The sequence below is a fragment of the Hylobates moloch genome, unplaced genomic scaffold (assembly GCF_009828535.3).
Source record: "Hylobates moloch isolate HMO894 unplaced genomic scaffold, HMol_V3 SCAFFOLD_3, whole genome shotgun sequence".
Taxonomy (NCBI): domain Eukaryota; kingdom Metazoa; phylum Chordata; class Mammalia; order Primates; family Hylobatidae; genus Hylobates; species Hylobates moloch.
This window is the reverse complement of record NW_026652278.1, coordinates 46,000,521-46,026,043: the sequence shown is the minus strand read 5'-3', so window position 1 is coordinate 46,026,043 and position 25,523 is coordinate 46,000,521. Positions and strand designations below refer to the sequence as shown.

The window sequence follows — 25,523 nt, the reverse complement described above, 5'->3', positions numbered from 1 at the left end:
CCAAGGTGAAGGTAGATTAGAGGCTACATTGGTCAGGAATCTAGTGGACAAGACGAGGTGGCTGCAACAGTAAAACATCCCTTGGATTTCAAGGCAGAGTACTTGATGGAAGGCAACATTACAGACGTGTTGCAGGCAGCACTAGGTTCTTTCAGCACCCTGCTCCATGTTTTGCTTTGCATTTTGCTTTATTTCGGCCAAGTCATTCTTTATAAGCAGAGGCAAATATCATGGTCTTTCTTTCAGCAATGTGGTCAGTAAGCAATCCACAGAAAGCATGCTTTCTACTGAGAACAACAGCATTTCTGAAGGGGTTATTCTTTGTTAGCCCCTCTCCCTTTTCCTCAACTAGACTATGCGGTAGATTTAATTATCTTCCATCAGCAACCTCCGTTAACATAGTGCTTTACAGTTTGCCCCCTGCAGCAACCCACGGAGATACATGTCATTTATTAGCCCATTTTTCCAGTGAGGAAGCTGAGTTTAGAAAAGTTGAATGACACACATAGTAAAACGGAGAACTCCTGACTTTGAATTTAGTGTTCTCTGCAAAGGACTTAGCTGCTCTAATTGCCCAAGAACGTTGAAACAAAGAATTATTTGAATGACAAACCATTACTTTCTGTACACAGTATCTAATTTGTGGTTTATAAAGGGTCTCAAAGTATACTGCAGGATTTTATGATAGACCGGATTCCTTTATTGCCAGCAGTTGCTGTCTATTTCCGGTGACATTCTTTAGGTTCTAGTAACCTTTGGAGAGTGTTTAAAAGGTGCAAAGTGATATGCCTGGAAAGTTTAGTTTCATAGCTGCTAGGGGGAGTCTTATGCCCCGAAGGAATAAACTCTAATCTTTAACTCTGTCAGAGGCCTTCTAAATGTTGCATTGAAAAGTTAGGTTTAAATGGCTTCCTTAATCTATGGCACATTCCCTCAAGTCCATAAATAACTGCATTTGTTTTCTCTGGAGTTAAATGTTTTCTTTATTCACCTTCCTTTCATTCTCTTCTGAATCTTGAACTTGAGAACTCTCACAAAATTGTCCCTAATATTCTTTTGTGTTATACGCTTAACCATGAACCCTCATTTTCTCATCTCAGAGTATAATTGAGAGATTAGCATATTTGTGAGGGCATCATTGTAGGAGGAACACCGTTTTGTACATCTTTTTACATTATCTAGAATCATTGAGAAATGAGATGTTTTTAGAAAGCCACATTTTATCACTTTAAGCCCCAGACTGAAAACCAACTACACATTAACTATCTTATTTAGAAACATTTCAAAATAGTCTTACTAAAAAATAAAAAAGTATTCACTCAAAAAAAAAGAGAATATGTTCAATATAAAGGAACTTTTAAAAATGACTCTGTCATTATTAGTATTACCAGTTATTAAACTGGGCACTAATGTAATGGTGCCCTGAAGATGGGGAGACCTGTGGGATTGTTGGCTCCCACACTAAAGAACCCCCATAACTCTGTATTTTAGTTTCAGTGTTAGAACCTTGCATAGTCAGGGTTCTCCAGAGAAACAGAACCAACAGAATGCATATCTATGTGTCTATCTATATATAGATATGCATCTCTCTATATAGACAGATATAAAAATATGTGTAACTTAATTAAATAAATTTATATATGCAGGTACATATATTAATTTATACATATATTAATTATATATATACATTATTTTAATAAATTATTTATTTATTATTATAGAGCCTTATCTCTCTATATATTATACATTGATATCTATATGTAATATATAGATATTATATCTAAATTATCTAATATTTCTGATATATATCTGAATAGATAAAAATATATCTGAATAGATAACAATATATCTGTATGTTATATATAGATATCTATGTATTATATATAGGTATATAATAAATCTCTCTCTCTGTCTATATATATAGACACACACACACACACACACACACACACACAGAAAGAGAGAGATTTATTTTAAGGAATTTGTTCGTGTGATTGTGGAATCTGGCAAGTCCGAAAACTGGGAGGCTGGGGACCCTGAGAAGACCTGCGGTTCAAGTCCACAGGCGGTCTGCTGGCATAATTCTCTCCTTTTCTGGGGAGATGAGTCTTTTTTCTAATTAGGCCTTTGACTGATTGGATGAGGCCCTATCACATTCTGGAGGGTACTCTACTTTACTCAGAGTCTACTGATTTAAATGTTAATCCCATCTAAAAAGTACCTCCACAGAAACATCTAGAATAATGTTTGACTAAATATCTGAGTACTGTGGCCTAGCTAAGTTGACATATAACATCAACCATCACAGTTTCTATGTGTATTTTTTCAGTAGTTTTCCTGTCTCTTCCTTTGTGGTCCAGCTGTCATTTGACATTTCTTGCTGCTAAAGATGTGGCTTCTCTGAATACCACATTCGATGCCTTCTAATTTGCTGTGCTGTATACTGAGAAATCAGAACACCCTGTTTATTTAAATTCCTCTTAAAGCAAGAGACTCAGCATAATGGTGAGAGGGGGTCATACTCCAGAGAAAGTACATGTGCGTTAATGACTTGATGTCATTTTTCACTCCTCTGTGTTTTTGGACAGATGATTCTCAACTGTGGTTGCGCTAGCAAGACCTGTGATTCCCAGATAAGTGAGATTACCAGTATCCTAAAAAATATTTAGGAAAGAGGGAGCAGGAGGCAGAAAAAAAGGTGATTTTATGCCGAAACCACCATGAATAACATCAAGAGGACTGCTGGTTTGGGATCCCATAGATTAGTGGGTTTCGTTTTGTTTTTTTTGAGACAGGGTCTTGCTCTATCACCCAGGCTGGAGTACAGTGGAGTGATCAGGGCTCATTGCAGCCTCAAACTCCTGGGCTCAAGTGACCCGCTTGCCTCAGCCTCCTGAGTAGCTGGGACTACAGGTGCGTGCCAACATGTCCAGCTAATTTAAAAAAATATGTGTGTATACACACACACACACACACACACACACACACACATTTTTTGGTAGAGATGAGATGTTGCCATGTTACCCAGGCTGGTCCAAAACTCTTGGCCTGAAGCAATCCTCCCATCTTGGCCTCCCAAAATGCTGGGATTATAGGTGTAAGCCGCTGCACCTGGCTGAAAATACATTTTTTACAAGTGCATGAGATGGGTGCAGAAAATAGAATGAATAAGATCTAGTATTTGATAGCACAACAGGATGACTATAGTCAATAATAATTTAACGGCTGGGCACGGTGGCTCATGCCTGTAATCCCAGCATTTTGGGAGGCTGAGGTGGGCAGATCATGAGGTCAAGAGATCGAGAACATCCTGGCCAACATGGTGAAACCCTGTCTCTACCAAAAATACAAAAATTAGCTGGGAATGGTGGCGCATGCCTGTAATCCCAGCTACTCGGGAGGCTGAGGCAGGAGAATAGCTTGAACCCGGGAGGCAGAGGTTGCAGTGAGCCAAGATCGTGCCAGTGAACTCCAGCCTGGCAGCAGAGCAAGACTGTCTAAAAATAAAATAAAATAAAATAAATTAACGGTACATTCAAAAATAACTAAGAGGATAATTGGATTTTTGTAACACAAAGGATAAATGCTTGAGGTGACGGGTACCTCATTTACCCTGATGTGATTATTATGCATTGTATTCCTGTATCAAAATATCTTATGCACCCCATAAACATATACACTATGTGCCCAAGAAAGTTAAAAATTTTAAATTAAAGAAAAAGGTGAATGAGGTATTACCCAGATTGTAGTTGATTAATATTAAAAAAGACAAACACACAGCTGTCATAGGTAACTTACTATACAAAAAATGCATATTCTCATTCCCATAGATTCATATCAATTATCTGATTTTTTTCTTTGTTTCCAATTCAGTGTATTGGTATGCAGATAGAGCCTAAACAGATAATGAAATAAGAGACTTGCTTAACGTTCTTACAAGGTTCATTTCTAAGAAAGTTTTGGTTTGTTTTGCTAGCTTAATTTTATTTAATTGGGTTTTGGAAAATTTTAAATTCCCTACTGCATTGAGGTCAGGACTTAGATTTGAAAAGGGAACCCACAAAGAGGCGTTTCCAAAGTTAGATCACTTATGGAGGCCACCTCCATGATTTAAAACTCAACCCATTTTTCACATATGCTCCATTTGCTTTGGGAAGCCCTTCAAGGACTTGTCATTATAGCATCTAGAGAAACTGGTGCAGCTAACACAACTGCTTGGATTTGGGTCTTAATGCTTCTTGAAGGCAATGTTTGGAAGGGGCATTGTGCACATTTCAGTCATGCTTCAAGGATGGCGCACCTTATATCTAGTTTTCTTGCATCACGTGGCTCTTTCCACAGATGGCGTGATCAACATGAGCATCCCCATTGTACTGCCTGTCTCTGCAGAGGATAAGACACGGCTGGAAGGGTGCAGCAAGTTTGTCCTGGCACATGGTGGACGGAGGGTAGCTATCTTACGAGACGCTGAATTCTATGAACACAGAAAAGAGGAGCGCTGTTCCCGTGTTTGGGGGACAACATGTACAAAACACCCCCATATCAAAGTAAGTCACAAAACCTTTGGAAGGACTTTCTTGAGCTATTTAAACTGAGAAGAAAAATAACTCTTTTTAATTCCTTTGTGAAGGACTTAGAAAAACTGGGATTAGGTGGAAGAATGTATTTCTAAGGTAGGGTTTGCAGGCTTTGCCTCGGGAGATGTTTTTAGAAAGGTGCAAAGAAATGTCTTTCTGTTTGAGGTCTGGTCTCATTGTTCTCTTGAGTGCACAGATTCTGCAGTGGCTGGCATCCTCAGCTAAATGGGATCAGATAAGTAATTTAGTCTGACAACATGAGTAGAGGAACAAAATCATAGCTGTAGCTATGCACAAAACCATAACCAGAGCTTGCAGCCCTGTCCATCTTGAAAATGCACAAGGAACATAAGTATCTTCATAAAGAATGGACCCAACCAAATGCTGAAACAAGAACTCAGAGTTCATGCTCTGTGGCCAGTGAGGGGGTCAATGATACTCTCTCAGTAAACAAAAATCAGCACAGATAGTGGCAGAGTTTCCAGAGGAACGATATAACATTTTTGTCAGTGGATATTTTTAAGATTGAAAAAAATGTGTTCATCTGATAGGATCAGGTAGGGTCTATCATGCCTAAAGGGAAAATACACTAACTCCTCAGATTTCCTTCACAGCTTCTAATTACTGTTGGTGATGGGGTGAGGTGGGGTTTTATGAAGTTGCTGGCTGTGGTTCATTTCCCACAAAGAAAAATATGTGAGATTGAATGCTAAAACCATCCCTCATCCAAGATAAGAGCAGTAGGGTGGAAATGGAAAAAGTCATATACTACTAATTTGACTTCTCAAATCTCCCAGCATGTCCCCTTCAGCATGTTCACAGGAAGAGAGAGCACTGTCAGACCCAGGAGACTCTAAAAAGCCTGGGATTGGACAAGCCATGCCCTCCCTCTGGGCCTCAGTTTCTTTATGTGTAAAAGGAGAGGCCAGGCTGGGCTCGATGACCCACACCTGTAATCCCAGTACTTTGGGAGGCCGAGGCCAGTGGATCACCTGAGGTCAGGAGTTTGAGAACAGCCTGGCCAACATGGTGAAACCCTGTCTCTACTAAAAATACAGAAATTAGCTGGACGTGGTGGTGGGCACCTGTAATCCCAGCTACTCAGGAGGCTGAAGCACGAGAATTGCTTGAACCCAGGAGGCAGTGGTTGCAGTGAGCCAAGCTGCCGCTATGCTCTAACCTGGGTGACAGAGTGAGACTCTGTCTGAAAAAAAAAAAAAAAAAAAAAGGAGAGGCCAGACTCAAAATAACTGTAAGATCTCTTCCAGCCTCATGACCCTGTCAAAAGAGATGGTTTCTTTTGGTCATTTTTGTTACAAAATGTTCCAAGATAGGAAAGACCTTTTTAAGGCCCCTGTTTGTGGGCTCTGAAGACCTTCTCTATCTGAACACAAAAGGTCGATGGCAAGCAAAGCAGCTTTTTCATTTATTTATTTTTATTTTTTTAAATTTTTATTTATGATTTTTTGAGATGGAATCTTGCTCTGTCATAATCATATAGGTTTGGGATTTTATCTTTACTCAGTGACTGAAAGAATAGCAGCCTTTGGTTATGGTTATGTCAGCTCAGCTATTTCTACCCTTTGGGAATGATATTCGTATACACAGGACTAGCACTAAAAAAACCTGAAGAGTTTCTTAAGTTAGAGGCATACCTCATTTTACTATGCTTCATTTTATCGTGCTTCACAGATTTTTCTTTTCTTTTTTTTTTTTTTTAACAAATTGAAGGTTTATGTCAACCCTGTACTGAGAAAGTCTGTGAGTGCCATTTTCCCAGCAGCGTGTGCTCATTTTGTGTCTCTGTGTCACATTTTGGTGATTCTTACGATATTTCAGATTTCTTCACTATTCTTATGACCTGTTATGGTAATCTACGGTTAGTGATCTTTGATGTTACTATTGTAATTGTTTTGGGGCACCACGAATTGCACCCATATGATGGCAAACTTAATTGATAAATGTTGTGTATGTTCTGCCTTTTCCACTCACTGGCCATTCCCCCATCTCTCTCCCTCTCCTTGGGCCTCCCTATTCCCTGAGATCTAACAATATTTGAATTAGGCCAATTAATAACCCTGCAATGGCCTCTTAGTGTTCAAGTGAAAGGAAGACTCACACATCTCTCACTTTAAATCAAAATGATTGAGCTTAGTGAGGAAGGCATGTAGAAAGCTGAGACTGGACCCAGGTGCGGTGGCTCACACTTGTAATCCCAGCACTTTGGGAGGCCAGGGTGGGCGGATCACCTGAAGTCAGGAGTTCGAGACCAGCCTGACCAACATGGAGAAACCCCATCTCTACTAAAAATACGAAATTAGCCAGGCATGGTGGTGCATGCCTGTAATCCCAGCTACTCGGGAGCTTGAGGTAGGAGAATCGTTTGAACCCAGGAAGTGGAGGTTGCATTGAGCCGAGGTAGCGCCATTGCACTCCAGCCTGCAACAAGAGTGATACTCCGTCTCAAAAAAAAAAAAAAAGAAAAAGAAATTTGAAATAGGCCTCCTGGGCCAGTTAGCCAAGTTGTAAATGCAAAGGAAAAGTTCTCGGAGGAAATTACACGCAGTGAGCTAACAAATGATCAGAAAACAAAGCAGCCTTATTGCCAACGTAGGGGTCAAGGGAAAACTTCCCCTTTGCCCCCTGAAGTTTTGCTGAAAAGGCAACTGACAAAAGGCAGATTAATGAGAAAAGGCATCCAGATTTATTAGTGCACACAGGGGGAAGATCGCAGAGTGATCACTCCTTACCTCAATGGGGTAGAGAAGCTTATATACCATCCTGGGATTATAGAAAAAATGAAGGCTCAGAAGATGGCCAAAACCAGGTTATGGCAGTAAATCAGGTTATGCTGGTAAGACAGGTTATGGGAGGGAGGGAAGAGAAGGCCTGGGTAGCAAAGATGATCTTGTTATATAGATGAAATGACATTTTAGAGGTAAATGTTTCTTTCAGACCTTTAAATGTGTCAGAGTCTCAGTTAATGTTTCCTAGATCCAGCAAGGGAAGGCCCTTAGAGAAAGCCTGGCTGTATCAATGTAGATTTTCTCTTCAAATGCAAATGTACCCCACAAAAGGCAGATTTTTAGCTCTTTTTGTATTTTCCAGCCCTTCTGAATAGCCGTCTTGAACTGTGTCAAGGAAATATATTTTGGGGTAAAATATTTTGGTTTCCTTAACAGATATGGAGAAGGTTTGAGTGGTCTTGTCCAACCAGCTACAACATTCCCTTAAGCCAAAACACCTAATTCAGAGCAAAGCCCTAACTCTCTTCAATTCTGTGAAGGTTGAGAGAGGTGAGGAAGCTGCAGAAGAAAAGTTGGAAGCTAGCAGAGGTTGGTTCAGGGGGTTTAAGGAAAAAAGCCATCTCCATAACATAAAAGTACAAGGTGATGCAGCAAGTGCTGATGTAGGAGCTGCAGCAAGTTACCCAGAAGATCTAGCTAAGATCATTGATGAAGGTGGCTACACTAACAACAGATCAGTGTAGAAGAAACAACCTTCTGTTGGAAGAAGATGCCACTTAGGATTTTCAGAGCTAGAGAATGGAAGTCAATGCCTGGCTTCAAAGCTTCAAAGGACAGGCTAACTCTCCTGTTAGGAGCTAGTATAGCTGGTGACTTTAAGTTGAAGCCAGTGCTCATTGGCCATTCCGAAAATCCTAGGGTCCTTAAGGATTATGCTGAATTTACTCTTCCTGTGCTCTATAAATGGAAAAACAAAGCTTGGATGATAGCACATCTGTTTACAGCGTGGTTTACTGAATATTTTAAGCCCACTATTGAGACCGACTACTCAAAAAAAGATTCATTTCAAAATATCATTGCTAATTGACCGTGTACCTAGTTACCCAAGAACTCTGAGGAAGATGTATAAGGAGATTAATTTGTTTTCATGCATAACACCATCCATTCTGCAGCTCATGGATCAAAGAGTAATTTTAACTTTCAGGTCTTATTGTTTAAGAAATACATTTTGTAAGGGTATAGCTGCTTTAGATGGTGATTCCTCAGATGGATGTGGGCAAAGTAAACTGAAAACCTTCTGGAAGGGATTCATCATTCTGGATGCCATTAAGAACATTTGCGATTCGTGGGAAGAGGTTAAACTATCAAAACTAATGGGAGTTTGGAAGAAGTTGATTTCATCCTTCATGGATGACTTTGAGGGGTTCAAGACTTCAGTAGAGGAAGTAACTGCAGATGTGGTGGAAATAGTAAGAGAGCTAGAATTAGAAGTGGAGCCTGAAGAAGTGACTGAATTGTTGCAATCTCATGATAGAACTTGAAAGGATGAGGAGTTGCTTCCTATGGATGAGCAAATAAATCGTTTTTTTGAGATGGAATCTACTCCTGGTGAAGATGCTCTTGAAATGGCAACAAAGTATTTAGAATATTATGTAAGCTTAGTTGATAAAGCAGTGACAGCCTTTGAGTGGATTGACTCCAATTTTGAAGGAAGTTCTACCATGGGTAAAATGCTATCAAACAGCATCTTATGCTACAGAGAAATCTTTCATGAAACAAAGAGTCAATTGATATGACAAACTTCACTGTTGTCTTATTTTAATAAATTGCCACAGCCACCCCAGACTTTAGCAACCATCACCCTGATTTGTCAGCAGCCATTAACACAAGACCCTCCACCAGGAGAATGATTACAACTCTGAAGGCTCAGAGGATCATTAACATTTTTAGCCAAAAGGTATTTTTAAATTAAGATAGGCTGGGCGCGGTGGCTCACCCTGTAATCCCAACACCTTGGGAGGCCGATTGTTTCAGCCCAGGAGTTTGAGATCAGCCTTGGCAACATGGCGACACCCTCTCCCTGCTAAAAATACAAAAAATTAGCTGGGCATAGTAGTGTGCACCTGTAGTACCAGCTACTCAGGAGGCTGAGGTGGGAGGATCACCTGAGCCTGGGAAGTCGAGGCTGCAGTGAGCTGTGATTGCATCAGTGCACTCCAACCTGGGCTATAGGAGTGAGACCCTTTCTCAAAAAAAAAGAAAAGTTAAAATTACATTTTAAAGACATAATACCATTGCATACTTAATAGACTATGGTATAGTGTAAACATAACTTTTAAAATGCACTGGGAAACCAAAAATTTTGTGTGACTCCATTTATTACAATATTCACTTTATTGCAGTAGTCTGGAACTGAACCTGCAACGTTTCTCAGGTATGCCTGTATTTTTTTCATCATGCCTTACAATGCATGCTGGCAGATGGAACTCAGAATTTTAGAATTTCTTAGAAGCCAAGGAGAAAGGTGGCATGACTTGTGTCTTTGACAATATTTTCAGTGATTCTGTACCTTTAGGTTATTAGGAGGACTCGATAAACATTCCCCGGGAACTAATGGTGAGAAATGAGCCTTGGATAACCAGAGAGAGAAAGCCACTCACCCTGCAGACATTTTGTGCAAAAGTGAGAGAGATTGATGAAGATTGTCCCATGTACCAAACACACAAGTTTTATTGGCAAAATAATTCTTTTTGTTGTGTCCTTTTTTAGCACTCTGAAACCCACAAAAACACTTTAACATAGGTTTTTAGAACCCCACAGCTTCCCAAAGTAATTACTTCCAAAAGTATAATCCTGGGCCTTATTCTGTTTCCATGTGGCACTGGGAGTGATATTTGCAAGGAAAATAGAATCACTAGGAAATGGTCTGCCTTTGTTACAGAGCTTATCATCAACGTCATTCTTGACCTTCCATTCAAGGCATCAAAGCCTCTCTTTGGCGTCACTAAATATAGAACCATGTGACATGCACTCAAATGAAATCATCAGGAGGAGCAGGTGAAACTTGTAAAACTAATGCTTGCTGGGGCTTTGTTGCCTTTCATCCATGTCTCCCAAAGATTTGTCAAGTAGTAATTATTTTTCACAATGCTCTTGGTGAGGAAAGTAAGAATCATTACTCCTGTTTTGCACTCTACACTTTCTTGTACAAACCAAGAGAACAGAATATGACTTCTCAATGAAAGACGGGAATGAGAGTTTATAGCCTTTAGCTCCACAATGAAAACCATATGGTTAGTTATATCAACAGAATCACCTGAGGAACTTTACAAATCACCCATGACTGGATCCCATCCTCACAGATTCTCATTTAATTGGCTTTGAGTCAGATCTGATTATTGAGGGGTGGGTAGTTAAAACTCCCCGTGATTCTAATATGCTGTGAAGGTTGAGAACTATTGAGTTAGATAATTGTTTGGAGCTATTTTCTTTATGGCCCCACCTGCATATATCCTGCAAGTACCTCAAACTCAACATGTTTAACCTCCCCCCAAGCCTGTTCCCCCTACTATGTCTCCTGTCTTAGTGACAGCTTCACCATCCAAATGGTGGCCTGTGACCAAAACCTGGATGCCATTCTTGCTTCTCTCTTTTCCCCTTGTCCATTCAGTCACCACGTCCTGCTAAATGTAGCTTTCAGGTATTGCTTGAATTCGTTCACTCCTCTTCTATTCCATCTTGGGTCAGGAAATTTCAATTCTTTCCTCTCTCATGTCTTACTCCCCCCTAATCTCCCACTCTTTAGCTAGAGTGAATTATTCAACCTTTCTTTGGAAACCTCTTTATTAAGATACGATTTACCGCAAAGCCTCTTGCCACCACCAGCTAACACATTCCCTTGTCCAGTCCTTCCAGAGCTGGTCATTCGATCATGTGCTCTCTGACTTTTGCACATACTTATCCTTCAACCTGGCACGCTGTTTCTTCCACCTCTGCCTCCGGACCTTATCACCTCCTTTCAGAAGTCAGCGCTGAGTCCCATGACACATGAGCATGACTGAGTGCCCCATCTTTGTCCTCCCAGAGTAATTTGGACTTGCCCCTTTCACACCTGTGACAGATGAAGCTGAAATGTCAATATGGGGGCCACTGATGAGAGGCAGTGGGTGCAGTGGTGAGAAGAATCTGGTTTGCAGAAGTCTGAGATTTGGGTCTTGGCTTTGGTAAGAAAGCTCTGTGCACTTGAACTCTGCCACTTCCCCTCTGTAAAACTGCCTTCTCTTCTGAAAATGAGGACATTAAATCTACATTACCTCCAAGTTCCTTAAAGCCCCAGATTCTGTGACTATGACTGATATCACAGAAATGAATGTGTGTGTATATATATATATATATATTCTCCTCTTGTAGGCATTAGTTTTTCTTCTCTTTGATTCTGTTCTCTGCACCCTTTCATCATGACCTTATCTTCCTGAATCCACCATTTCCTTCCTTCTTTCTGGTTTCTTTCCCTTCTCTCTGCTCCCTTTTTGCGTTTTCACCTTCCCACCCTCAGCTGCTCCTCCCTTTCCAATTAGTGCATTCCCTCATCTCCAGATTGTTTCTTTTGAGTCTTCCTCTCCTTGGCCTCTTTGACCCTATTTATCATAGCTTTCTTAGTCTTTACCCTAGTGGTTGAGCTTATCCTCTCCTTTATGCATTTTTGTGTGTAATTTTGAGCCCAATTCCCTATTTGCTACTTCACTGGGCTCCTGAAGCCTGCTCCTCATTCCTTTTGGTGCATCCAGTTCTGCAAATCCTCTAGCTGTGGCCCCCCTGCTGTCTTTGGCAGGACGCTTGGAAGGGGGTGGGGACTTCTAGGCCACAAAACCCTGGGAAATTAAGCAGAGCCTCTGGATCTCCCTTCCTGACAGCTGGACACAGTTCTGGCGATAATTGGACCACCTTAGGGATAGAGATGCCCCTTGTCCCTCCCCATCCCAGAAATGCCAAACACATAGTTTTAACATTTCTCTTCAAACAGACAGGTTTTTAGGCTGGATGGTGGATGAATTTGGTTTGATGCCCCCTTCACCAATAGATAAGAGCAATATATGGTGGACCCCTAGTGTCCAGAATAAATTACTGCATCCTTAGGGGTTTGGAGGTCAATTCTCAAAATTGTGCTGTGTCCAACTCTAAGCAATGAGGAGAAAGTATATGTATAGGTATGGATATTTGAAAATATTCGTGTTGAATTATTTGACTGAGCACAGAGTTTAGAAAAGAGGCCATGAAAACACAACCAAAAACCTTGCATAATTGCCTTCTGTCTACCCCAGGGTTTCTCAGCCTCAGCACTGTTGACATTTTGGACTAGATAATTCTTCATTGAGAGGGCAGTTCTGTGCAATGTAGGATATTTAGCAGCATCCCTAGCCTCTGTTCACCAGATGCCAATAGCACTTCAGTCGTCACAATCAAAATTATCTTCAGATATTGTCAAATGTCACCAGGAGTGACTAAATCAGCCTCTGTTTAGAGCCACTGCTCTATCCCAATCCCCCACTCTCTGAACCTCTCTGGAATGTAGGTCATGGTAAACCCCAATATCTGGCCATAATGGGGACTGTGAACCAGGTCCACCATCACTATCTTCGTGTCTTCCTACTAGGTGTTTCAAATCAGCTTTCTCTCACTCACTCTTGCCTCCCTCTTTTCTGCTAACATTTCGGGTAACCAAGTTGTGTTTGGAAAGTGGTGAAAGGTACATGGGGTTTGATTAGGGGAAGGATTGTAAAACCATTACATGTTTGACTGAGGAATAAGATGGGCTGTATTTGTGTCAGTGACTAGGACAGACACAGCTCTGTAATTGATTATACTTCAATACCAGATGGAAAATATTTAAACTTATAGAGAAAAAACAAAGGTTGCCATATTTTTCTTTTCTTTTTTCTTTTCTTTTCTTTTTTTTTTTTTTTTTTTTTTTTTTGAGACAGAGTCTTACTCTGTTGACCAGGCTGGAGTGCAGTGGTGTGATCCCGGCTCACTGCAACCTCCGCCTCCCAGGTTCAAGTGATTCTCCTGCCTCAACCTCCTGAGTAGCTGGGATTACAGGTGCCCGCCACCATGCCTGGCTATTTTTTATATTTTTAGTAGAGACAGGGTTTCACCATATTGGCCAGGCTGGTCTTGAACTCCTGACTTCGTGATCCACCCACCTCAGCCTCTCAAAGTACTGGGATTACAGGAGTGAGCCACCATGCCTGGCCATGTTTTTCTTTTTCATTAGTTTGACCATTCTTCAACCCTGGCTCACCCCTAACATTTGTGGAGCCCAGAGCAAGAATACAAATGGAGATCCATACATCATATTTAAAAGTTACATGTATAACTAACAAACTGCTAAATAAAATGTGTTTGATCCTTCCACTTTGACAACTATGCCTTGATCACAAACTGGAAAGCCAGGTTCAAATATAGACTTCTGGGTTCTGCATCAGAATATGGTAGTGTGTGGAGAGTTGGCCCTTGGCCTTTCACCAACTCTCCCTTCTCCTTCTATGCTTGGCCTCTTCCTATGCTATGTGGGTCCTCTGGATTGATTTGTGGGCACCCCAGGCTGCATGGCTGAGCTCTCTCCACAACCTCTGCAGACCCTCCCTGCTTGGCCCGCCCTCAGAACTAGGGCTGCTCTGAGTGTGTGGTCCACCCTGGAAAGACAGTTTGGGAGATGAAGCTCTCCCAGGCCCTAGCAGCAAGCTCAGAGTTGATTGGGCAGGAAACTCTAGAGTTCTGGGTACCCTGATTATGATCGAAAGAGTAGGTGATGACTCTGGGTGGGTCTTCCCACCAAGGGTCTCCTTGCCTTTATGAGATAGACACAACCAAAGGGGGCCTGAGTTGGGCCATCTAATGTGTGGGACATTATGAAGATGGTTCTCCTAGAGGTCTCCAGGTGCTCTTCACACCCACCCTTTCCTGAAGTCACATTTTCAGCTGAGACTGGGAATAGAAAAGTGATTGCTACTAACCTCAGTGAAATCCTTGGTGAGTTAAAAAATGGTAGTTCCTCTAAAAAAAAAAATTAGGGTAAAAAACAGAACATAAAATTTATCATCTTAACCTTCTTCTAAGTGTGCAACTCAGTAATGTTAAGCATATTCACATTGTTGTGAACCAAATCTCCAGAACTTTGTCATCTTGCAAAATGGAAACTCTATACCCATTAAACAACTCCCATGGTCAGGCATGGTGGCTCACGCTTGTAATCCCAACACTTTGGAAGGCCAAAGTTGGAGGATTGCTTGAGCCCAGGAGTTGAGACCTATCTGGTTATCATAGTGAGACCCTGTCTCTACAAAAATAATTTAAAAATTAGCCAGTTGTGGTGGCATGCTTGTAGTCCCAGCTACTTGGGAGGTTGAGGTGGGAGAACTGCGTAAGCCCCGGAGGTAGAGGCTGCAGTGAGCTACTGCATGTCAGCCTGGTGACAGAGTGAGACCTGTCTCAAACAAAAACAAAAACAACTCCCCTCTTCTTCTGTCCTCCAGCCCCTGGTAACTACCATCCTTCCTCCAGCCCCTGGTAACTACCATTGCACTCTCTGTTTCTATGAATTCGACTACTTTAGATACCTCATATAAGTGGAATCATGTAATATTTGCTTTTTTGTGACTGGCTTATTTTACTTAGCCTAATGTCCTCAAGGTTCAGCTATGTTACAGCATGTGACAGGATTTCCTTCCTTTTAAAGGATGAATGATCTTCCCTTGTATGTGTATACCACATTTTATTTACCCATTCATCCGTCTATGGGCATTTGGGTTGCTTCCACCTCGGCTATTTGAATAGTGCTGCTATGAACATGAGTATACCAATATTTCTTCAAGACTCTTTCATTTCCTTTGAATATATACCCATAAGTAGGATTGCTGGAGCATATAGTAGTTCCATTTTTAATTCACTGAGGAACCTCCATACTGTTTTCCATAGTGGTTGCACCTTTTACAATCCCACTAACAGTGTACAAGGGTTCCAATTTTCATTTTTCTACATCCTTGCCAACACCAACACTTGTTTTTTTTCTTTTCTGTGTGTGTGTGTGTGTGTGACAGGGTCTCTGTCACCCAGGCTGAAGTGAAGTGACGCAATCATGGCTCACTGCAGCCTCAACCTTCCCAGGCTCAGGTAATCCTCCCACCTCAGCCTGCTGAGTAACTGGGACTACAGGCATGCACCACCATGCCAGACTAATTTTTATATTTTATGAAGAGATGGGGTTTTACCATGTTGCCCAGGCTGGTCTCAAACTCTGGGCTTAAGCAATCCACCCGACTTGGCTCATGCTGGGATTACAGGCGTGAGCCACTGTGCCCAGTCATTTTCTGTTTTTTTAATAGTGGCCATCCTAATGGATGGGAGATGATATCTCATTGTGGTTTTGATTTGCATTTCTCATAATTAATGATGCTGAGCATCTTACATGCTTTTGGCCATTTGTAGATCATCTCAAGTTATGTCTATTCAAGTCTTTTGCCCATTTCTTAATTGGGTTAATTTTTTTGTCATTGAGTTGTAGGAGTTTTTATATATTCTGGATATTAACCCCTTATCAGAAAATATGATTTTCAAATATTTTCTCACTTTCTATAGGTTGCTTTTTCACTGTTGTGTTCTTTGATGCACATATGTTTGAAGTAGTTGCAATTTTTTTTGCTTTTGTTGCCCATGTTTTTGATGTCATGTCTAATAAATCATTTCCAACTCCAATGTCATAAAGCTTTTTCCCTTATATTTTTTGTAAGAGTTTAATAGTTTTAGGTCTTACTTTTAGGTCTTTCATCCATTTTGAGTTAAATTTTGTATATGGTGTAAGATAAGGGTCCAACTTCATTCCTCTGCATGTGGATATCCAGTTTCCCCAACATTATTTGTTGAAGAGACTGTCCTTTCCCCCATTGAGCGGTCCTGGTACCCTTGTCAAAGATTATTTTTAAAAAATAGGGTTTTAGCTTATAGTCTATGTTTAGCCTTAGACTTGAATTTGGCTACATTTTGCTGCTCTTTGGAGATTTCCTTTTGTTTTAAAATCAGACATAATTGAAGAAGGCTGCTTCTTTTGAGAATTTCCATAGAAATTGTGCCCAACAATAATTAACCAGAAGAAAACAAGTTGTCCGATTTTTCCCCCAGGGTCTCTAATTTAGGTCTTTATTGGAAATAGTCTAAGATACATCAGACTGTATTAGGAATGTACTAGCAGCAGTTCTCAAGTATGGTTTACAAAACTGAGTGTCCCCAAGACCTTTCTAGTGAATCCCCAAGCTCAAAACTGTGTTCATAATAGTAAGACATTCTTTGCCTTTTTCTCTGTGTTGACATTTGAATTGCTGGTACAAAAGCAATAGTGGCTAAAACTGCTGTAACTTTAGACTCGAGACAATGACAACTATATCCATAGTCACTGCACTATTCATCATCATGCACTTGCAGTGAAAGCAATGCTAGCTTCACAAGAGTGTTCTTGATGAAGCTGTAAAAGCGATTATTAAATCTTGGCCCTTGAGTCCACGTCTTTTTAGTATTCCATTACAAAATAGGAAGTACACATTAAAGTACTTCTGCTACATATACCAATGTACAATGGTTGTCTTAAGGAAAAGTACTTGTACAATGGTTTGTGCTACAAGCAATACTAGCCACTATTTTTTTTCATGGATCACCATGTTTACTTGAAAGCATGAGTGATAAACTATGGTTATTCAGATATGACTATTTGGTAGATATTTTTCAAAATGAACAAAGTGAACCTGATAATTCAAGGAAAACTGCTAAGAGTATTCATTGCCAATGATAAATCTTGAGGTTTCAAGAAAAACAGTTTTGGAAAATTTTTATTCACCACCATAAACTTGGCAGATTCCCAATACTTAGAAAACTTTTTGATGAGACTAGTAGTGATATTAACACATGTGATGAGACTAGTAGTGATATTAACACATGTGTGTGTTTAAAAATCCTGTAATGAAATACGTCAACATTTGGAAGACTTACAAACTCAGTGAACTCATAGTTTCTAATTAGCCAATATACGGTATTGCAAAATCATTCATGGGTAAATGATTCATCCAAAGCACAATGGATTTTTAATGTAACGGAGTATGAAAAGTGCATTAATATGGCTTCAGATTCCACAGTGCAACTTAAACCTTTAAGAAACTGACACTTGTTGAGTTTTGGTGTAGTATCAAATAAGAATATCCATAATTGTGCAAAAAGGCTATCCAAATCCTCTTCCCTTTTCCAGCTACCTACCTATAGTTGGATTTCCTTTTTATACTTCAGCCAAAACAATGTATTACTACAGATTAAATGTAGACATAGATATGAGAATCCAGCTGTCTTCTATTAAGTCAGGTATTAAAAATATTGCAAATATGTAAAACAATACCATACTTCCCTACATTTCGCTTATTTTTCACTAAAAATGTTATATATGTTAATAGGCAATAGGTTTATTAATGTTAGCTTTAGATGGATTGATAAATATTTTTAAAGGTTCTCAGTTTAAATTTCTAATATGAAAAGTAATGATAGCTATAACCCACATAAATGAAAGCTCATGGTGGGGGATACTCAATAATTTTTTAAGAACATAACAGGTCCTACAGACCAAAAAGTTTGAGAAATACTGTGCCAGAAATACTAAAGAACTGAAGGCAGTTCTTTAACTGTAACCCTAGATTGGTCTAAAAGGAGAAAAATTTTCAGATAAAATAGAAATCACAATTAATCATTAGCAATCATAACAATGTTCTTTCTAGATGGTAATGGAAAGTGGGGACTGGCTAGTTGGTGGAGACCTTCAGGTGCTGGAGAAAATAAGGTGGAATGATGGGCTGGACCAATACCGTCTGACACCTCTGGAGCTCAAACAGAAATGTAAAGAAATGAATGCTGGTATGTAAGCTGGCCTTAGTGCATTTTATTTATTTATTTATTTGAGATGGTGTCTTGCTCTGTCACCCAGGCTGGAGTGCAATGGTGCGATCTCAGCTCACTGCAACCTCTGCCTCCCAGGTTCAAGTAATTCTGCTGCCTCAGCCTCCTGAGTAGCTCGGATTACAGGCGCCTGCCACCACGCCCAGCTAATTTTTGTATTTTTAGTAGAGACAGAGTTTCAACATGTTGGTCAGGCTGGTCTCAAACTCCTGACCTCAGGTGATCCACCTACCTTGGCCTCCCAAAGTGCTGGCATTACAGGTGTGAGCCACTGCACCCGGCCCCTAGTGCATTTATTAATATTCCCTTACCACCCTCTGATTAAAGAATTAAGGATACCAGGAATCAGCATTTTCTTTTTTTAAGAGACAGGTCTCACCCTGTCACCCAGGCTGGAGTGCAGTGGCATGACAATAGCTCACTGCAGCCTCAACCTCCTGGGCTCAAGTAATCCTCCCGCCTTAACCTCACAAGTAGTTGGGACTACAAGGCACATGCCACCATACTCTGCTAATTTTTACATATTTTTGTAGAAATGGGTCTCACTATGTTTTCCAGGCTGGTCTTGAACTCCTGGGCTCAAGCAATCTCCCCGCCTCAGCCTCCCAAAGTGCTGGGATTACAGGCATGAGCCACCATCATGCCTGGCTTCAGCATTTTTATAGTTAAAAATACCTGAAAACATCTTCTATTGGTATGTCTATAATATGGAAACAGTTTTATAAAGTTGTACTATATATTAGAACCATATATTAGAACACTATTCAACAGTTCAAAATATTCACTGATAGAGATACCTAAAGTGTATTTATTAAGTGAAAAAGCAAATTGCAGAACAATATGTAGAGCATAATCATGTTCTGGAAAACAAAATGAAATATAGTCATAATTCTAAAATCCCTAACCTACTTCTGTGTATAGAGGCAGAAAAGTCTGTGGCAGCACATGCTCCAAACTGCAGATTACAGTGGCTACCTCTTGGGGATGGAGTTTGGACTAAGAGATTTTTACTCTTTATTGTATACATTTTGAAAAAGAGGGAGAAAAAGTAATAACAGGATTGGTGATTTTTATATTCTATTTTGGGCTTTTCTGTATTTCTTGTTTTTCATTATAATATGGAAAGTATTCATTTTCAATATTATAGACATAAAAATTATTTCATTATCAGAAAAAAAAATTAAGGCTCTCAGGAGTCCATCACTAAGTGGAGTAGTTTTGGAGATTTCTTTAAAGGCAAAATTTTTTTATATCTTTAGATTGTTGCCCCTTCCACAGGCCCCAGAAAACATTCCTTACAGTTATTCACCTCCCTCTAGGCTTCTTGGTACAAGAGGACTAATTAACACCGGCCCTGCCTGAGCCTTGGTGTACAGGAAAGGTCCTGGCAACAAATCTTTTCATTCCTGAGTTAGGCTCTCCCTAAGCAGCTTCCTGCCTCTGCATCTCAGCCCTGTCTCAGCTGTCTGGTGTTGGTTAGTGCTGGATTAACACCTCTAAAGACCCAGGTGTATTCTCCAGCTGATTATCAGAAGCCAGTGGATAGGCTGGGTGCAGTGGCTCACGCCTGTAATCCCAACACTTTGGGAGGCTGAGGCAGGCAGATCACTTGAGGTTAGGAGTTTGAGACCAGCCTGGCCAACATGGCGAAACCCTAAGTCTACTAAAAATACAAAAATTAGCCGGGTGTGGTGGCACATGCCTGTAATCCCAGCTACTCAGGAGGCTAAGGCAGGAGAATCTCTTGAATCCTGGAGGCGGAGGTTGCAGTGACCCGAGATTGCTCACTGCACTCCAGCCTGGGCAACAGAGTGAGATTATTTAAAAAAAAAAAAAAAAAAAAAAAAAGCCAGTGGATAATGAATGCACGGAACAATTAACAGAGCTCTGTCCTTTCTGTTCTTGTGGAGAAATGACACCATGTGTTTCTGTGACCTTCCTTCTTCTGCTTTCCTCTCCCAGATGCGGTGTTTGCATTCCAGTTGCGCAATCCTGTCCACAATGGCCATGCTCTGTTGATGCAGGACACTCGCCGCAGGCTCCTAGAGAGGGGCTACAAGCACCCGGTCCTCCTGCTACACCCTCTGGGCGGCTGGACCAAGGATGACGATGTGCCTCTGGACTGGCGGATGAAGCAGCACGCGGCTGTGCTCGAGGAAGGGGTCCTGGATCCCAAGTCAACCATTGTTGCCATCTTTCCGTCTCCCATGTTATATGCTGGCCCCACAGAGGTGAGCAATTCCCAGAGCTGGGCTTTGAGACTCAGGAATTCAGACTCAGACTTTACACAGAAGAGTAAATGAGTCTCTGGGATCCTTTCTGCTTCCTCATGAGCAGATTCTGGAATGTTCTGGTGTCTCTTCTTTATCCAGCTTAATTATGTTTCCACTTAGTATTTGAAAAATGCTAGAAGGCCAGGCGCAGTGGCTCTCACCTGTAATCCCAGCACTTTGGGGGGCCAAGGTGGGCAGATCACAAGGTCAGGAGTTCCAGGCCAGCCTGACCAACATAATGAAACCCTGTCTCTACTAAAAATACAAAAATTAGCCGGGTGTGGTGGCATGCCCCTGCAATCCCAGCTACTTGGGAAGCTGAGGCAGGAGAATTGCTTCAACCTGGGAGGTGGAGGTTGCAGTGAGCCGAGATCATGCCACTCCACTCCAGCCTGGGCAACAGAGCGAGACTCCGTCTCCAAAAAAAAAAAAAAAAAAAAGAAAAATGCTAGAAACATCAAATCAAACCTATTATACATTGCCTTTGAGAATATGGAAGTTGGCAAGTGAATGAGGTGGCTAATGAAACTTAACTGGGCTATAGGGCAAGTTGTATCTAACCTAATATTCAATTTCAGAAGTTCCAGTTACTCTCCATGCCCTGTGAGCTTCATTAGGAGAGATATCTTTAAAAGATAAATGTCACCCTTTTATCATAACACAGTGAGCTTATCAAACAGATATTTTCTTTGTCCCACTGCACCACCAGTGTAGTGGATTTGAACGAGTTGGCCGCAAGTATGATGAATAGAAAGGGTCTCAACCCTTTGGAATGCCCCAAACTGAGTTTAATGAATTAATTCTCTTCAATCAGATCAAAGTTCCAGGCCCCTAGCTCTCCTTTCCATCCTTTGTATCACTATCTGAGCTTTAAAGAGGGCAAGTGTTATGTTGAACTGAAATCGGCATCTGCATGTGAAAGGTAATTAGCTCATTAATGGCAGTCTGATAATGAGATACTGGAGTTTGTAATTTCCTTTAAACTGCAATTTATTGTGAATAGGGAGGCACTGGAAAGTAAAATCCACATAGTTCTGTAGAATAGTAAGATTTGAGTGTTCTTGTCCTGCTAGCCTGTTTGGAGATGAAGAAATACAACCTTGAGTTATGAGGGAGGAATCTTATCTTTAGAGCTCCTATCCTACCTAATATAACAAAGCATGAAGAGTGCATGGAGTCTTAGAACCTCAGTGATTTTCTTGCAATTCTTAGTAGACTCACATTGCTGAATTACTTTTAAAGCAGAATAAAGGTGTCTCCATAAACCATGACCTACAGATTTGACCCACAATGACCAGCATGTCCCTTATGGACATTTTCTAGGTCCAGTGGCACTGCAGGTCCCGGATGATTGCGGGGGCCAATTTCTACATTGTGGGGAGGGACCCTGCAGGAATGCCCCATCCTGAAACCAAGAAGGATCTGTATGAACCCACTCATGGGGGCAAGGTCTTGAGCATGGCCCCTGGCCTCACCTCTGTGGAAATCATTCCATTCCGAGTGGCTGCCTACAACAAAGCCAAAAAAGCCATGGACTTCTATGATCCAGCAAGGTAGGTTTTCAGAGGAAAATTCTTTTATCAACATCTGTATAATAGAAATGATGAGGCAGAATTTGGGCCCTTTGAAAAACTCTCCAGTGCATTGCCACATGCTCCCAAGTGGACTGAGTCCCTTGAGAGTCAAGACATGGTCTTATACATCTTATGAACCCTATAATTGTACTACAGTCTTTTGCATATAGTAGATGGTCCACAAATATTTCTCTTTCAACATGCATTCTCGAGCATGCACGGAGTGCCTGGCACACTAAGCGAAAGGAAGCAACATAGAAAGAGATTGCAATGAATATTTATGGCGCACTTGCTCCCCTTGCTGAGGGCTCACAGAAGTAGGCAGAGAAACAGAAGACAGACTCTGGCCTCAAGACACTTCCCAGTAACAGTATAGGTGCATGGTAAATACTAAATAGATAGATAGCTGCCATTATTTCCCTTTTCTTCTGCAAGTTCCTGAAGATTTATTTAGAGGACCGCCCACTTTTGAAGATGCAGCATTTTACAGAAAGAACATGGGTCTCAAAAACTATAACCTACTCCAGGAATCCTTAAGGCAGATATCATTTACCTACACTGAGTTCTTTGTTGCCACCCTGTAACAGGCACAATGAGTTTGACTTCATCTCAGGAACTCGAATGAGGAAGCTCGCCCGGGAAGGAGAGAATCCCCCAGATGGCTTCATGGCCCCCAAAGCATGGAAGGTCCTGACAGATTATTACAGGTCCCTGGAGAAGAACTAATGCCTTTGGCTCCAGAGTTTCTTTCTGAAGTGCTCTTTGATTACCTTTTCTATTTTTATGATTAGATGCTTTGTATTAAATTGCTTCTCAATGATGCATTTTAATCTTTTATAATGAAGTAAAAGTTGTGTCTATAATAAAAAAAATATACACACACATATACATACAAAGTCAAACTGAAGACCAAATCTTAGCAGGTAAAAGCAATATTCTTAAACAGTTCAGAATAAAATTAGCTCTGTGTATTTTCTACTGCATCTGAGCAGGCAGGTCCCAGATTTCTTAAGGCTTTGTTTGACCATGTGTCTAGTTACCTGCTGAAAAGTGAATATATTTTCCAGCATGTCTTGCCAACCTGTACTCTTCCAATGTCATTTATCAGTTGTAAAATATATCATCAGATTAAGCATCCTCTTCTGTACAATTGACCCAAAAAAAAAATTTTTTTTTCCTCACTCTAAAAGAAAGAGGTGTGGCTCACATCAAGATTCTTCCTGATATTTTACCTCATGCTGTACAAAGCCTTAATGTTGTAATCCTATCTTACGTGCTGAAGACCTGACTGGAGAAGCAAAATGTGCAATAACGTGAATTTAATCTTAGAGATCTGTGCAGACTATTTCTGTCACAAAAGTTATATTGTCCAATAAGAAGAGAAGTCTTAATGGCCTCTGTGAATAATGTAACTCCAGTTACATGGTGACTTTTAATAGCATACAGTGATTTGATGAAAGGACGTCAAAAAATGTGGCGATGTCGTGGAAAGTTATCTTTCCCGCTCTTTGCTGTGGTCATTGTGTCCTGCAGAAAGGATAGCCTTGACTGCAGCAACAGCGTCAGCTGTAATAAAAAATAATTTACACTATCAGACTAGCAAGGCACTAGAACTGGAAAAGACCACAGAAAACAAAGAATTCAACCCTTTCATCTTACAGGTGAACAAACTGTGATGATGCACATGTATGTGCTTTGTAAACTGCTGAGCACCGGAACAAAATGTAAATTTTCCATTATTAGGAAGTGCTGGTGGCAGTGAAGAATCACCCAGGCCACTTGACTCCCAGTCTGGTGCCCTGTCTACACCAGACAACACAGGAGCTGGGTCAGACTCCCCTCAGCTGCTTAACAAAGTTCCTTGAACAGAAAGTGCTTACAAAGCTGCCTTCTCGGATGCTGAAAGGTCGAGTTTTCTGAACTGCACTGATTTTATTGCAGTTGGAAAAAAAAAAAAAAAGCTATTCCAAAGATTTCAAGCTGTTCTGAGACATCTTCTGATGGCTTTACTTCCTGAGAGGCAATGTTTTTACTTTATGCATAATTCATTGTTGCCAAGGAATATGTGAAGAAACAGCACCTTTTAATATACAGGTCTCTCTGGAAGAGACCTAAATTGGAAAGAGAAAACTGACAATTTTCATATTCTAATTTTTTAAAAATGCTAATCTTAACAAAAGTTCTTTTGAGAATAAGTTACACACAATGGCCACAGCAGTTTGTCTTTAATAGTATAGTGCCTATACTCATGTAATCAGTTACTCACTATTGCCTTTAAAAAAACCCAGCATATTTATTGAAAACATGAGACAGGATTATAGTGCCTTAACCGATATATTTTGTGATTTAAAAAATAATACATTTAAAGCTGCTCTTCTGCTCTAGTACCATGCTTAGTGCAAATGATTATTTCTATGTACAACTGATGCTTGTTCTTATTTTAATAAATTTATCAGAGTGAAGGCTTTTTTTCTGCCTGTAACATTGGGTGTGGGTTGATCACACAACTTTTAAGGGCTTTGTGACTTTGTATAATTGGAGTGAGACAGCAGCAACTCTCTTGAACATCGTAATTGAGACTATTTACCCTTATTCATGTCTTTTTTATTTTTATTTTTTAAAGACGGAGTCTTGCTGTGTCACCCGGGCTGGAATGTCATGGCACGATCTTGGCTCACTGCAACCTCCACCTCCTGGATTCAAGTGATTCGCCTGCCTCAGCCTCCTGAGTAGCTGGGATTACAGGCATGCACCACCACGCCAGGCTAATTTTTGTATTTTCAGTAGAGACGGGGTTTCACCATGTTGGCCAGGCTGTTCTTGAACTCCTGACCTTGTGATCCACCTGCCTCGGCCTCCCAAAGTGCTGGGATTACAGGCCCACTGCACCCTGTTTTTGTTTTGTTTTGTTGTTTTGAGTGCAGTGGTGCAATCTTGGCTCACTGCAACCTCTGCCTCCTGGGTTCAAGCAAGAGTAGCTGGGATTCATTACTGGGTACATACCCAAAGGAATATAAATCATTCTGCTATAATGACACATGTACACGTTTACTGCAGCACTGTTTACAATAGCAAAGACATGGAACCAACCCAAATGCCCATCGATGATAGACTGGATAAAGAAAATGTGGTACATATGCACCATGGAATACTATGCAGCCACAAAAGGGAATGAGATCATGTCCTTTGCAGGGACACGGATGAAGCTGGAAGCTATCATCTTCAACAAACTAACACAGGAACAGAAAACCAAACACTGCATGTTCCCACTCATAAGTGGGAGGTGAACAATGAGAACACATGAACACACAGAGGGGAACATCACACACCGGGGCCTGTTGCGGGCTGCTGAGGGGAGGGAACATA

General features: G+C 40.8%; 1 protein-coding gene across 2 annotated transcripts in view; it reads left to right on the top strand.

Annotated features, from left to right (window-relative positions):
* Positions 1-24,619, top strand: part of PAPSS2 (3'-phosphoadenosine 5'-phosphosulfate synthase 2) — an 89,180-nt gene extending 64,561 nt beyond the window's left edge. The window contains exons 8-12 of one of the 2 annotated variants that reach the window (XM_058436240.1): positions 4,390-4,547; positions 18,133-18,268; positions 20,273-20,541; positions 21,907-22,136; positions 22,745-24,619. In XM_058436240.1, the coding sequence (XP_058292223.1) occupies positions 4,390-4,547; positions 18,133-18,268; positions 20,273-20,541; positions 21,907-22,136; positions 22,745-22,883 (932 nt within the window). In that variant the 3' untranslated portion in view covers positions 22,884-24,619. Of the gene's footprint in view, positions 1-4,341; positions 4,548-18,132; positions 18,269-20,272; positions 20,542-21,906; positions 22,137-22,744 lie in introns of both variants that reach the window. The other variant, XM_032137451.2, reaches the window with a different exon arrangement.
* Positions 24,620-25,523: the final 904 nt, after the last annotated feature.